Here is a 13,408-nt window from a genome sequence, read left to right on the forward strand (position 1 = left end):
AAAGTTTAATACTTAAGAATATATTTTCTCTCAACTAGATTATTGACTCAAGGAACACTTAAGGGGAAATGTAACTTTAGATTGTCTTCGGCAACTGGTTCACAGGACCTTAAAGAAATGCTAAAACTCTTGTCATATAATAAGAGTACATGGAGACAACAGTCACCCTCGCAAGTGTAACATCCTCAACATCCATCTGCTCAGACTTCTCCTCGTACAGTTGATGCATTCTGTAGTTATCTTTTACATATATGCTTAACAAGATTTTAGAAAAGATGTATTAAGAATTAATGTGGGTTCTTCCAAGTACACATGGGAATACCGTGTCCTATTCTTTTAGCAAGATGATTTATAATGTCACGATTCATAATACATGCCATTCTGTAATAAAAAGTAAATATGCATCCCCTGCAGATTATAAATTCTTGTATATAGTGGACAAAGTCTATTGTCTTGCTTGTGCTATGTAATAAAGCATACCATTTATTATAATACATTAATGGCACTGTAGAGCCCCCCTACCCTTAATGTCAAACCATGACAACCCAAAGGATAAGTGATACAAAAGATAAACAATTGTGTTATTTATTTAAAGTATGACCTCATTTTAAAAAGAAAATACTACTTTACCACATTTTACCACATGCTTTTATTAACTTAACAGGATTGTTACAAAATGAATTTGAGTATACTGCATTTTAAAATAATTAGTATGTTCAAAACAGAATCTAATAAAAGTGAATGCCAAAGCCTCAAAAATCTAAACAGTGTATGCGTTTAAAGTTACAAAAAAATACTAACATACATTTATTATATAAATAGGGGGGTTGAATTGATTTGCTCCAATCTGATAGTTTCTGAGAAATACGTAGCAGCTCATAGATCAGGGCTTCTTCAAATTTTAATTGTACAGAACATAGTGTACTGAATCCATTTATCAAGTAAAAGCCAGTAGGCCAATATCAATACATTCAATACCATCTCACATATGAAGAATGCATCCTGCCATGGTAACAAGCAAAGCCAAAACCGATACTTGTATAGTCTACAGGGAGAAATGATCATTGGAATTCAGGAACACAGGAACTTGTATTAATTATCTTGGTCCCCATTTGATATCACCGAGACCTTGAAACTGCTTTTTTAAAGAATGCCTGTCAGCCCATTCAGAGTCAAGGTAAGAGTCATCGTCAGCTTTTTGCAGCTTCTGTAAACCAAAAAAGTTGTATTTAGATCATGAGCTTTAAAACCTAAACACCTAATGGATCAGGTTCCGAGTAGAGCAGTCATTGTCACACCTGTAAATGCCCTCTAAAGCCAACAGGAGTTTAGAATCTTGAAACTTGCTTAAAAAACTGACTTGAATTTAAACAGCCATAAGCGATTCAGTCCAAAATATATCCTTAAAACATGTATTTATATAAAAATATACAGACGTGCTCAAATTTGTTGGTACCCTTACAGCTCATTGAAATAATGCTTCATTCCTCCTGAAAAGTGATGAAATTAAGCTATTTTATCATGTATACTTGCATGCCTTTGGTATGTCATAGAATAAAGCAAAGAAGCTGTGAAAAGAGATGAATTATTGCTTATTCTACAAAGATATTCTAAAATGGCCAGGACACATTTGTTGGTACCCCTTAGGAAAGATAATAAATAATTGGATTATAGTGATATTTCAAACTAATTAGTTTCTTTAATTAGTATCACACATGTCTCCAATCTTGTAATCAGTCATTCAGCCTATTTAAATGGAGAAAAGTAGTCACTGTGCTGTTTGGTATCATTGTGTGCACCACACTGAACATGGACCAGAGAAAGCAAAGGAGAGAGTTGTCTGAGGAGATCAGAAAGAAAATAATAGACAAGCATGGTAAAGGTAAAGGCTACAAGACCATCTCCAAGCAGCTTGATGTTCCTGTGACAACAGTTGCAAATATTATTAAGAAGTTTAAGGTCCATGGAACTGTAGCCAACCTCCCTGGGCATGGCCGCAAGAAATTTGCTAAAATGCATATTGACAAGCCACAATCCTTCTGGGAGAATGTCCTTTGGACAGATGAGTCAAAACTGGAGGTTTTTGGCAAGTCACATCAGCTCTATGTTCACAAACAAAAAAATGAAGCTTTCAAGGAAAAGAACACCATACCTACAGTGAAACATGGAGGAGGCTCGGTTATGTTTTGGGGCTGCTTTGCTGTGCCTGGCACAGGGTGCCTTGAATCTGTGCAGGGCACAATGAAATCTCAAGACTATCAAGGCATTCTGGAGCGAAACGTACTGCCTGTGTCAGAAAGCTCTGTCTCAGTCGCAGGTCATGGGTCCTCCAACAGGATAATGACCCAAAACACACAGCTAAATGCACCCAAGAATGGATAAGAATAAAACATTGGACTATTCTGAAGTGGCCTTCTATGAGTCCTGATCTGAATCCTATCGAACATCTATGGAAAGAGCTGAAACTTGCAGTCTGGAGAAGGCACCCATCAAACCTGAGACAGCAGGAGCAGTTTGCTCAGGAAGAGTGGGCCAAACTACCTGTTAACAGGTGCAGAAGTCTCATTGAAAATGTTTGATTGCAGTGATTGCCTCTAAAGGTTGTGCAACAAAATATTAGGTTAGCGGTCCCATCATTTTTGTCCATGCCATTTTCATTTGTTTTATTATTTACAATATTATGTTGAATAAAAAATCAAAAGCAAAGTCTGATTTCTATTAAATATGGAATAAACAATGGTGGATGCCAATTACTTTTGTCAGTTTCAAGTTATTTCAGAGAAAATTGTGCATTCTTCGTTTTTTGTGGAGGGGTACCAACAAATTTGAGCACGTCTGTATATATATTCATTTTATAATTGCATTAATTTCCTCCAGCTCAGGACTCAAGTGAGACCACAGTCAATTATCTAGCAGGTAATGAATACAGTGTTGGACATTATACAAATAATAAGTAGCAGTCTTTGATAATACATTGAAAAAGTGCAAAAGCAGGTTAACTATAGAAATAAACAGTGTATCATCACCATGTTTTTTTTTTTTTTTTTTTAGGAGAGATAGATATGTACCTTAAGTTCCTCCTCACGCCTGGAGTAATACATCATCATCTGCTTCTGGTCCTCAGGGCTGATTACTGGCTCACGAGCTGGTGCCCCTTGCCCTCGCTTGGTTATGAAAAACAAGTATAACTTATGTTCTTAAGTGTAATGTAAGAGCAGTCACGTTATATTCCTTTTTTTTTTAAAGCAGGTTTTGCAGATGAAAACTACTTTGCATAAATACAACCATGGATAACTACAGAATACTACTAGAGCAGTCTGTAGTTTTGAGAAAATATGTCTGCAATTTACAACAAGTAAATCAAATGTTTCTTCTGGGTGTGTTTTAAGGGTTTAACAGTAAAAACCTAAAACCTTATTTATAATCACTTAGGACCATATACTGAGAGAAATAATGCTGTATTAATTGTATAAAACTCATGGCAACTACAGCTTTAATCGATCTCAACTTTCTTAACTAACCCTTCAACAGAGCACTACATTTTACTACTCACCTTTTGTATCTTTACAATAATTTTAGTTTTCTCATTTTTGCCCACATATTCTGTTAGTTTCTTCCCTCGATGCAACTCCTTTGCTGCCCACCACAACTGAGCCTCTGAATCTGCAATCAACTGCAAAGCTGCCTGCAATATAAGAAATACACAACGTAAATCAGTGCTTCAAATTGAAACCCAAAGTTCACTATCACCTTCAACGACTGTATAGTCGATGCTTAACCTTATCTGTTGGACCATGCATGTTTGGAGGGAGGGTTGACGCATATTTTGCAAGATCCTCAATTTCAATAATGAAACTGATGTATTTGGTCAGAAATATCTTTGTAGTGGTGTTTGACTAACACCACCAGTCAGCAATCACTTTGCTGTGAGACATGCTTTGATTGCACCAAACTTTTTTTTTTTTTAATTGACCAATATGTTTGGAAAGTTTAATGAAATAAATTAATTAATGAATAAAATAATTCAGGTGTGACTGATTCCAAGTGTAAATGTAACACAATGTTTTAATTTTTTTTTAAATATATCAGCTTTATGACCAATTCCCAATAAGCAAAATAATTGTGATAAAAGGACAATCCCAATTAAGGGAAACGCAAACTCAGAGTTTAAAAAGGGGGGAGAATAAAAGTGGCTTGCTAGTTTTGTAGCAGGACCATTTCCTTTCATTCATGTACATGTCTTTTGCATACATGTCAACCCCTAAGTGTTCACACCAGTGAGACCCCTGCTGAAAAACCTTGGGGATTGCTGAAAAACCAAAACCTAGACCACTAGATTTTGTTTAGGAGGGGGTGGAGGGGGTGCTGGTGACAGATCACGCTATTTGCAAATGGCTGACAGCTATGCCACTGACCGAGACATAAGGGCTATGCACACCGGGAGCAAAGCAAATGACACGAATACAACACAGTATATTTATACAGTATATATAAAAAAAAAAAAACACAACTGTAACTAGTCATGAAAAGAAAATACTGCTTTACTCCTTTTGTGGAGATGAAATAAAATAACTAAAACAAAGAAATGGTTTATATGTGATCTGGTTTAACATCGTAAATCAATAAAAAAAGAATACATCTACACATTTCTTTGTAAATACTGAGAATTAGTTTAATATACTTTTTTATTGATTTTCAGTTTTAATAAAATCTTCGGTTAGTGTGTGAATGGGATTATATTGGTTAACATTATTAAAAGAAAGAAGCGTCATTTTACAGAAATCCCTGTCACTTTGACCAAAATAAAGGTGAAATAAAGAGACAAACATACCATCAGTTTCCAATTGTTCTGTTATTTCTTACCATGTGGCATCTTTCTTTGTATTGTCTTTATAACCACTGGCATCATAATGAACATTATATTTTTCGACTAATAATTATATTCCCATTGATGTCCATTTCTCTTATTTCTGTGGTAATTTCTGCGTGAACGAGACAGTGACTGACAGCCTCTCCTTCAACTCTCTCCGAGTAGTGACGTGTTGTGTACAGAAACATAGAAGGCTCGCGCAGACAAACTGTCAGTTTGAGAACAATTCTATAAGGCAATAGAATTTTGCTCAAATTCTATCATTGGAGTAAGGGTGGAGTTTGCATAACAGCTACAGGAATATATAACGGTAATGTACACCTCTTCATGGTGACCCCCCCCCACCCACCCCCAAAAAAAGAAAAAATGAAATACACTTGGGCAGTTGTACTGAATTTACCACTGTATCATGTATAAAGGGTCTAGCAGCCTCGCAAACAATAAAAAACTTATGCACAAACGTGAGAATCCATTGCACGGCCATGAGACTCTCAAAATTGAGAGTAAACGGGTAAACCTTGAGACTTCACAAACATGCTTTTGAAGCTTGTTCTTTATGGCAATACAACCAATGCTCTTTAATTCTCACTTATCACATGGTGACCATTAAATACTGGAAATTCATTATTTTGCTTCCTGGATCTAGAAAAAGTGGTCTGCTCACAGGTGAACTGAGGCACATTAAAAGGCCAACATAGAACCTTGGGACTTCTGTGATCAGCAAAAGAATGGCAACTGTAAATAAATACATAAATACAAATAAATAATTAAAATGCCTTCGAAAACAGTTAAGGTTACTGTACCTGTGTCCCCGACAGATCTTCTCGATCTTCAAACTCTAGCCTGATTGGGTCATGAGGAGGCAGTCCCATGGGATAGACAATCATAACAGCTCCACGCAGCTGGTCAAGCGCTTCTTTCACCATCTCCAGTGTTACACACACATTAGCCTGAACTTGTTTCTGAAGGAACAAGAAGCAAAGTTTGATGTCTTCACTTTTATAGCTGAGCACGCTGCTGCCCACTTGTGGACACAGACATTGAAGAAGAACATGTCTGAATGTTAGGCTTAAGCATCATACCTTGGAAATTAATGACTTTGCTTCTTCGATTGTTTTTCGTAAAACTTGCTTCATTTTTTCATTTGGAGCTGTTGAGAGAGAGAAAAAAAGGAATGTTACATTTGTTTCCAACATCAGTACTGTCATAAAGCAGATGGACTTGCGACCAAGGGAGGTGATAGGAATGACGCAGATGACCAAGATGTGACAATGAGCAGTGAAGTTTTATTAAAGGTCACACAAAAGTTCCAGAGCCTGGACAGTGTAAACAGTTCAGTTTTAGCAAAACAGCACTTTCACAGTCTTTAACTGAAGCACTTTATATACTCACAACAGCAAAGAATAAAGAAAGAAAATAAATAAGCAGCTCACATAACTGAGTTACACTCTTAATAAGAGCTCTTTGGTATTGAGATCAGCAATAAGCGACCGAAAGGCTTAAACTCCCTCGCCAGACTGAACACAGGATGGACTTTTAAAGCCATCACCCTCATTAAACTCCACCTTTCAGGAGAAACCATCACTACGTATAACAGGTAGGTATAAAATCATGACTCCCATGTAGAAAGCTGAGTGTGTGCGGCGTGCGCGTCTCTACTAAAAATACATACGTGTAACAGGTCACCAGGATGATTACACTTTGGCAAAAAAGCCCTCTGCTCTCCCCCAGGTAAGTATTAAATATAGATTAACAACAACAGAAGTTAAAGGAAAATATGGTTACTGTTTATATAGCTGAACAAACTCTCTTTGAAAAGTAAGGGGTGTGTATTGTTTGACCATTTTTTTTCACTTTTAAATTGCAGTGAACTCTGGCTGTTTCTATTATAGCTCCAAAATGGCCTTGTATTCCTCAGAACTACATTTCCCATCATTCTCCTGCTCACTGCTAAATCCATCTCAGTTACATATGTGAGCATGAGGATGATGGGTAATGTAGTTTGAGTGGTCCACTAGGTCCATATGAAGCCATCTTGGAGGCAGTGGAATGCAATTTAAATGTTTCAAAAAAATGGTCAAAATGTAAAAAAAAAATTAAAATACACACCCCTTAAGCATTTGTAGCAACACATGGGAACATGTAACAATAAAATAAAAAAAGTCCTTATATACCCTTTAAGGCAGGACTAAATGGCTGTGAAAGACATTGTTGGATTGTTTTTCAGTTGGAAAATAAGGAAAGGGAAGTTTTTATTGTAAGACCAAGTTTTTGTACAGTACTTCAAAGTAACATTAAAAGTTAAAATGGAAGGATGTAGTTACTGCATACCCCAAATAAGAGTGAACTTGCACTGCATTGTTTTGTTAAAATAGCAAATCGCTGACTTGGTGGTAGAATACGTGCCTCTAAAGACACCGTCTCGTATCACCTGTTGAAAGTGGAAGGCACTGACTGAGCTGCTGTCCCAGTGCAGTCTGTACTGCAATAAAACATGCAGGGGTCATTCAAAAAGGGTAAAAAATAAAATAAAAAAAATGTATGTGCCCTGATGATCCAAAGTGCCCCATCAAGTCACTGGAGAAATATATTATGAAATGTCTGAAGAATCTGCCAGTATCTATCTTTATTCACGAACCAGATGAACATAATGGCAAAAATGTGTTTTATACTAATTTTATAGAGCTGCTCATAGACAACGTTGTTATAATGAAGGGCTATATTTTGTAGAGTGATTACTTTAGAGTGTTTATGTGGAAAGATATATACAAAAACTGAACTAAATTATTTATTTATTGTAACTGTTTCATTAATTGTGCTGTAACATTGAAGTATAAAAGCAATAAGACCCTCCACATTGGGCACTATTGACCAGTTTGGTTGTAACAGCAAACTGTCCCTAAAGCCTGGTAATGCCCTCTCTCTCATTATATACACACATCTATCCTACCAAGTGGGGAGTATGATTCTCCACCAGCCTCTCTCACACACACACACAGTTACAAACTGACCGGTCTACCGAATCCTCCCTTTCAACCCGAAGTATGAAAATCACTGAATCATGCGTGCAATGCAACCAGATAGGCGCGCCTACATAAGCGCCATGCTGGTCATGGGGAAGGCAATATTACTGTACGAACAAATGTATTCAGAAATGTGAGGAAGACTTCAAAGCAAATACAGGCAATTTTACTTTGAACATTTTAGTTTTAAACAAAGCACAGGTTTTTTTTCAAGCCAAAGGAGGCTGAATGATTGAGCAAGCTGCACAAATGCATTTTGTTTAAAAACAAGCATAAAATTAACTCAGGTTTTCCTGGACGTTTAATTCTGTGTTTTTGCTACAGTTACGATTTCAATGGTAACTTCAATTTAGCCTTTTTCCATTTATAGTACGGTTTTACAGACTTTATAACCATAACAATGAGTATTGCATTACTGTGTTGTAGCCTTGTATTATTCTTCAGATTGACGATGTAGATAGCAGGTGTACATTTATTAAAACCACTGAAACTAATTTTCAGAGTTACGAACAACCTCCATTCCCAAGGAGTTCGTAATTCTGAGGTTGTACAGAAAGGAAGAAGACTACATCACCCGTTAATAAAATCCAGATCCGCAAGTATATTAATTAAAACAAAAAAGTTTTAACAATTGTAGTTTGGAGTAGTTATCTTTAAATAGAAGTAGTAATAAAACAACTTTCTGACACTAACTTCTACATCCGAGTCTCAAATGATCTTACTCAACAGCTTCAAAAGAACAAACAATCACATCTACCATCATAACTGCTATCTCTAATAACTTACTACCAACATCTGCATCTAATTTAATTGTGTAAAACCCTCGCTGTAGCCAAAATTCACAAGCCTCCCAACCTTGGTCGTCCCATTGTACCTACATATGTCAAAGACTCATTCCCTTCACAATGTACATCAAAAGCCTCTACACAGTTATCCATAACAGTGATGGTTTACAAGCACTTAGCACTTCCTTGATATACGGACAATAAAAGAACCTGCAACCAATGTTCTTCTGAAACTTGTCCTTTCAGCATGGGAACTAAAATGGAGCCCTCTTTTTATAGGATAGATTGAAAATAAAGTACAGTGAAAATACACCTCTTATATATCTTAGATACATTGATGACATATTCGATCATCTCAGTTAACACTAAATGAAAAATTAAATGATTTGACCAGTTCCATCTAGCACTGCAGTATACATGGAACATCTCTAAATATACATAATTCTTAAGACATCACCATCACTGCTTCTAACTATACTATCAACACTACCATTTTCTGCAAAGAAACAGACTCTCAGAAACTGTTTTTCAACCACAGCCATTAAAGAAGCTCAGTTATTACCTACGATAAACAGAAAGGATGCTTTGTACAAAAGCAACACATAACATACTAATAATGTATTGCCTATCATCCTGTGAACAAAAAAATCCATCACATCATACAAACACATTTTAGTACTCTCCAACAAGATCCCTCTACAGCTCCTATTTTCAATAATCCACCACTGATGTCTTACAAAAAAGACAAGAATCTAACAGAATATTTAGTCCATAGTAACATGCAACCTAGTTGTGACAATTTTAAAAGCTCATTTCCATGCAACAGGTCATGCTGTGTTACTTGTAAATATATCAACACCACCACAAGAATTAAAAGGGGCAAAATCTTCATTTACTATTCATGAGACTTTTACTTGCACTATAATGGAATAGTATACTGCATTGGTTGTGTGAAGTGTGACAAACTGTACATCGGAGAAACAAAATGCTGTTAGCGGACTGCTTCGTGGAACATCTACCAAGTATAAGAATTAACACCTCACTGCATAAGACATCACAATTTATACCAGTAAACAGCTTAGCCATCCGGTTTTATAGTTTAGGGTTTTTCTCCAAAAGGTTCAGTTAGTACTCCATGTGAATGGATACGGGCAGTTGGAGCCTTGTCACATATTTGAAATCACTGCGCTAGTTTACAGTTACAGATGTACAGTAACTATAAAACCAATTACCAGAAAGAAAATCCCAAAAGTAGTAAGTAGACATGCTGGTCTGGATGAAGAACAATTACATGAACTGGAAGATAGCAAAACAGAAAAAAATACAAAAAAAAATAAAATATGCTGTCTTTCAGTACTGGCTGAAACAAAAAACAAATTGTCTCAACTGTGGAAGATGCACATCTTAGGAAAATCTTTAATATTTATAGAAATATAAGAAACACCCAAAGAGAAGAATATAACATTTCAAGCTACATTAGCCTTGGAATAAACGGCTGTCTAAATGAAAACAAAACTGTGGAATCTGTCAAATAACACGCACCCCCACTTCATCACTTCAAATAATGTATTTTTAGCGGTTTGTAAAGGCTACAATAAAACACAAAAAGACAGACACATCTGCACATTATCCACCCCTCCGACACAGACCTTGAAAAATTACTGAAATCCAAGACAGTGTTGAATTTATTTTTATTCCTCCCATCTGTTCTGCTCAAACAGTGTCTGCACTGAGAGGAGAAAAATAATAACTCAGTGCCGTCTCAACTCCACCCCTGGTGTATCTTTTCAATAGCAATGTATACAATATGAAAAAGAACTTATTTTTGCATGTTCCAATTAAAATAATTTACTCAGCTTAATTGAGTGTGTAGTTCAAACCCACAGTTCTATCTGGATTATAAATGCAATAAGGTCCTTCAGTGTGTCCTTTTACATCGAATATACAGACTTCTCCGGGGTGGAGGCACTCGACTTTGTCTCGTTTGGATATTCATTCGTTTTCAAAAAGTAATAAAATCCATTATTATTATTAGTTTATTAAGCAGACGCCTTTATCCAAGGCGACTTACAGAGACTAGGGTGTGTGAACTATGCATCAGCTGCAGAGTCACTTGCAACTACATCTCACCCGAAAGACTGAGCACAAGGAGGTTAAGTGACTTGCTCAGGGTCACACAATGAGTCAGTGGCTGAGGTGGGATTTGAACCAGGGACCTCCTGGTTACAAGCCCTTTTCTTTAACCACTGGACCACACATCCTCCATTATATTGCTCAGAACACAGGGAGAGACAGCATAGCAGCAGGGGCAGGGGGGGCATAGTCCCTGTGTGTGTGTGCCTTTATTTTATAGCAAGATGTACAAAAAATATCCCAGGAGTGAAGAATACTTTGTGTAGGCCTTACTTTACCCCCAGTGAATTAACTGCAAAACAAACTATGCCAAATAGCAGTTCAAGTTAAACGTTGCTTTGTTTATTCCCGAAATAAATAGTACATAAAGTTGACACTGCATTTTATTTCTTTTATTTTTATTTTTTTTAATTTCTTGCCATTGCCGTTTCTTCACAGTAAACAGTGGCCATAAACACGTTTTCATGAAGTAATAACATGAGGTTTACTTGTGCCTTTTTATAGCTGAACAAGCAAAGGAAAGCTGAAATTTAACTTTAAATAAAACGAACGTGAAAATGGCATTGTAAAACGAAGGGGAAAAAACCACATCGTTTTGGTTCTCGTTTCTTACTTTCCACATAAAGTCGCAACAAAAATATAGAATATATACAATCTATATAAAAATCACTACACAACATTTCCAGCAAGTTGGGCACTGTTTAAGCGAGGCATTGTCTTTTGTCTGTCCCATGAGATTCTGACTTGCTCTAAAGCAGCACAACACTTTTTTGATCCAGATGGCTTTCCATAGCAATCACTATACGTATGTGCGCATAATCTGGTTTGTTTACTTTTTGCTGTCTAAAACTTTTACATAAAGGGTGAAGCTGCTGTGTTGATCCTGTGTTTTTTTTTATATATATATATATATATATATTAAATCTCACCTATCACACAGAGCTCTTTTTCATTTGCCATTTTTTAAACTGTCGCGCAACTTCTGGGGGGGGCGATAAATAAGTGCAAGGTATTTTTGTCATTTCTAGCGAATACGAACATCTGATTTTTGTATCCGTATACAGGTAAAAAAATATTTGTATGAATTCTCTCTCTCTCTCTAAACCACGACAGGCCGTGCAGTTTCCACTAAATATACGCAAGTCTGGGTGGTTAAAGACCCTTGGTTTTGCCTCTGGTTTAATCACCGCCCAGGCGTGTGTAAATTTCATCGGAACCACACGGCCCCAAGTGATTTATACCACTTATAAAACAGCTCTTTGTCATTAGGGGAAAGAAATGATTAAACTAAAACAAACTTTTACTGTGTATACATCTACATTGTTATGTAGTCCCAATACACTAATCTTCAATTGCTATTTAAGAATTAATTTTATGTTTCACTTGTTAAAGATTTGCATTGAAAAAGTGGCATCTCAAAAGTAGAGGGCGAAACACATGATGATGTGTATGATCTAGGCAGAGTTTCAAACGATACTCAGTAAGGAGGTGGAGCAACTGTTAAAATTGAGTCCAGCTCTCAGCGCTATAAAACTGGAGACTGAATTATACTGGGCACCAGTTGAACTTTTTGTACTGGTAAAATAAATAAAATGGCATGTGATGGAAGGAACTTCAGCTCAATCTGTCAATTTGCAGCCTCTCTGTTGTTTCCTAGCGTTACTGTGTTAATGATGGGGCTACAGGCTGCCCGGGTAAGTCAGACACAGACAGATTGGTAACTGACATTTCTTAACTAAACTAATTTTCAAGGTGCAAATCAAAACAACAATTGAAATCAAAAAATATTTCAGACATTTTAAGTTGTTGTATTGTATTGAACTCCTTGATTATATATATATGGGCAGCAGTGTGGAGTAGTGGTTAGGGCTCTGGACTCTTGACTGGAGGGTTGTGGGTTCAATCCCCAGTGGGGGACACTGCTGTTGTACCCTTGAGCAAGGTACTTTACCTAGATTGCTCCAGTAAAAACCCAACTGTATACATGGGTAATTGTATGTAAAAATAATGTGATATCTGTATAATGTGAAATAATGTAAATGTGATATCTTGTAACAATTTTAAGTCGCCCTGGATAAGGGCGTCTGCTAAGAAATAAATAATAATAATAATAATAATAATATATACATACACACACACACACATATACACACAACAGTCTACGTTTTACATAAATAGCTCATTGGGCACATTCCTTGGGATAACAAAATAATGAGCTCAAATCATGTGATTTCATAAAATACATGATTTTAATTAATTATGCAAGAACAGCGAATGATACGACCATGCCCCGCTTGAATAATTAATTAAGATCGCCTGGTTGCTATCAGCATGATTGAAGGCGGCCTGTCTGTGAGAGAAGTTGCCTGGAGAATGAGATGTTCTGTTTCAACAATCAGTAAAGTACTCCAAGGAAACCAGGTAACCGGCTATGCGAGTGACAGGCCACGTCCTGGAAGACAGAGGGTCACCACACCGGCCCAGGGCAGTCACATCCGACTGATCCATCTGCATAATCGTTTTCAGACTGCAGTGGCTACAGCACGAGAAATTCCAGGAAGAAATAACCAGCAGAATGACTACAACTCATCATCTGC

At 36.6% G+C, this 13,408-nt stretch overlaps 1 protein-coding gene across 1 annotated transcript in view; it reads right to left on the reverse strand.

The window, feature by feature from the left end:
* Window positions 1-625: 625 nt before the first annotated feature.
* LOC117405872 (cilia- and flagella-associated protein 298-like) overlaps window positions 626-13,408 on the reverse strand; it is a 24,296-nt gene continuing 11,513 nt past the window's right edge. The window contains exons 4-8 of the mRNA XM_034009328.3: window positions 5,953-6,020; window positions 5,674-5,832; window positions 3,554-3,685; window positions 3,069-3,164; window positions 626-1,207 (exon numbers count right to left, since the gene is read on the reverse strand). Of these exons, the coding sequence (XP_033865219.1) occupies window positions 1,097-1,207; window positions 3,069-3,164; window positions 3,554-3,685; window positions 5,674-5,832; window positions 5,953-6,020 (566 nt within the window). The 3' untranslated portion in view covers window positions 626-1,096. The remainder of the gene's footprint in view (window positions 1,208-3,068; window positions 3,165-3,553; window positions 3,686-5,673; window positions 5,833-5,952; window positions 6,021-13,408) is intronic.

This window comes from Acipenser ruthenus, chromosome 9, assembly GCF_902713425.1.
Source record: "Acipenser ruthenus chromosome 9, fAciRut3.2 maternal haplotype, whole genome shotgun sequence".
In the NCBI taxonomy this organism is placed as follows: Eukaryota; Metazoa; Chordata; class Actinopteri; order Acipenseriformes; family Acipenseridae; genus Acipenser; species Acipenser ruthenus.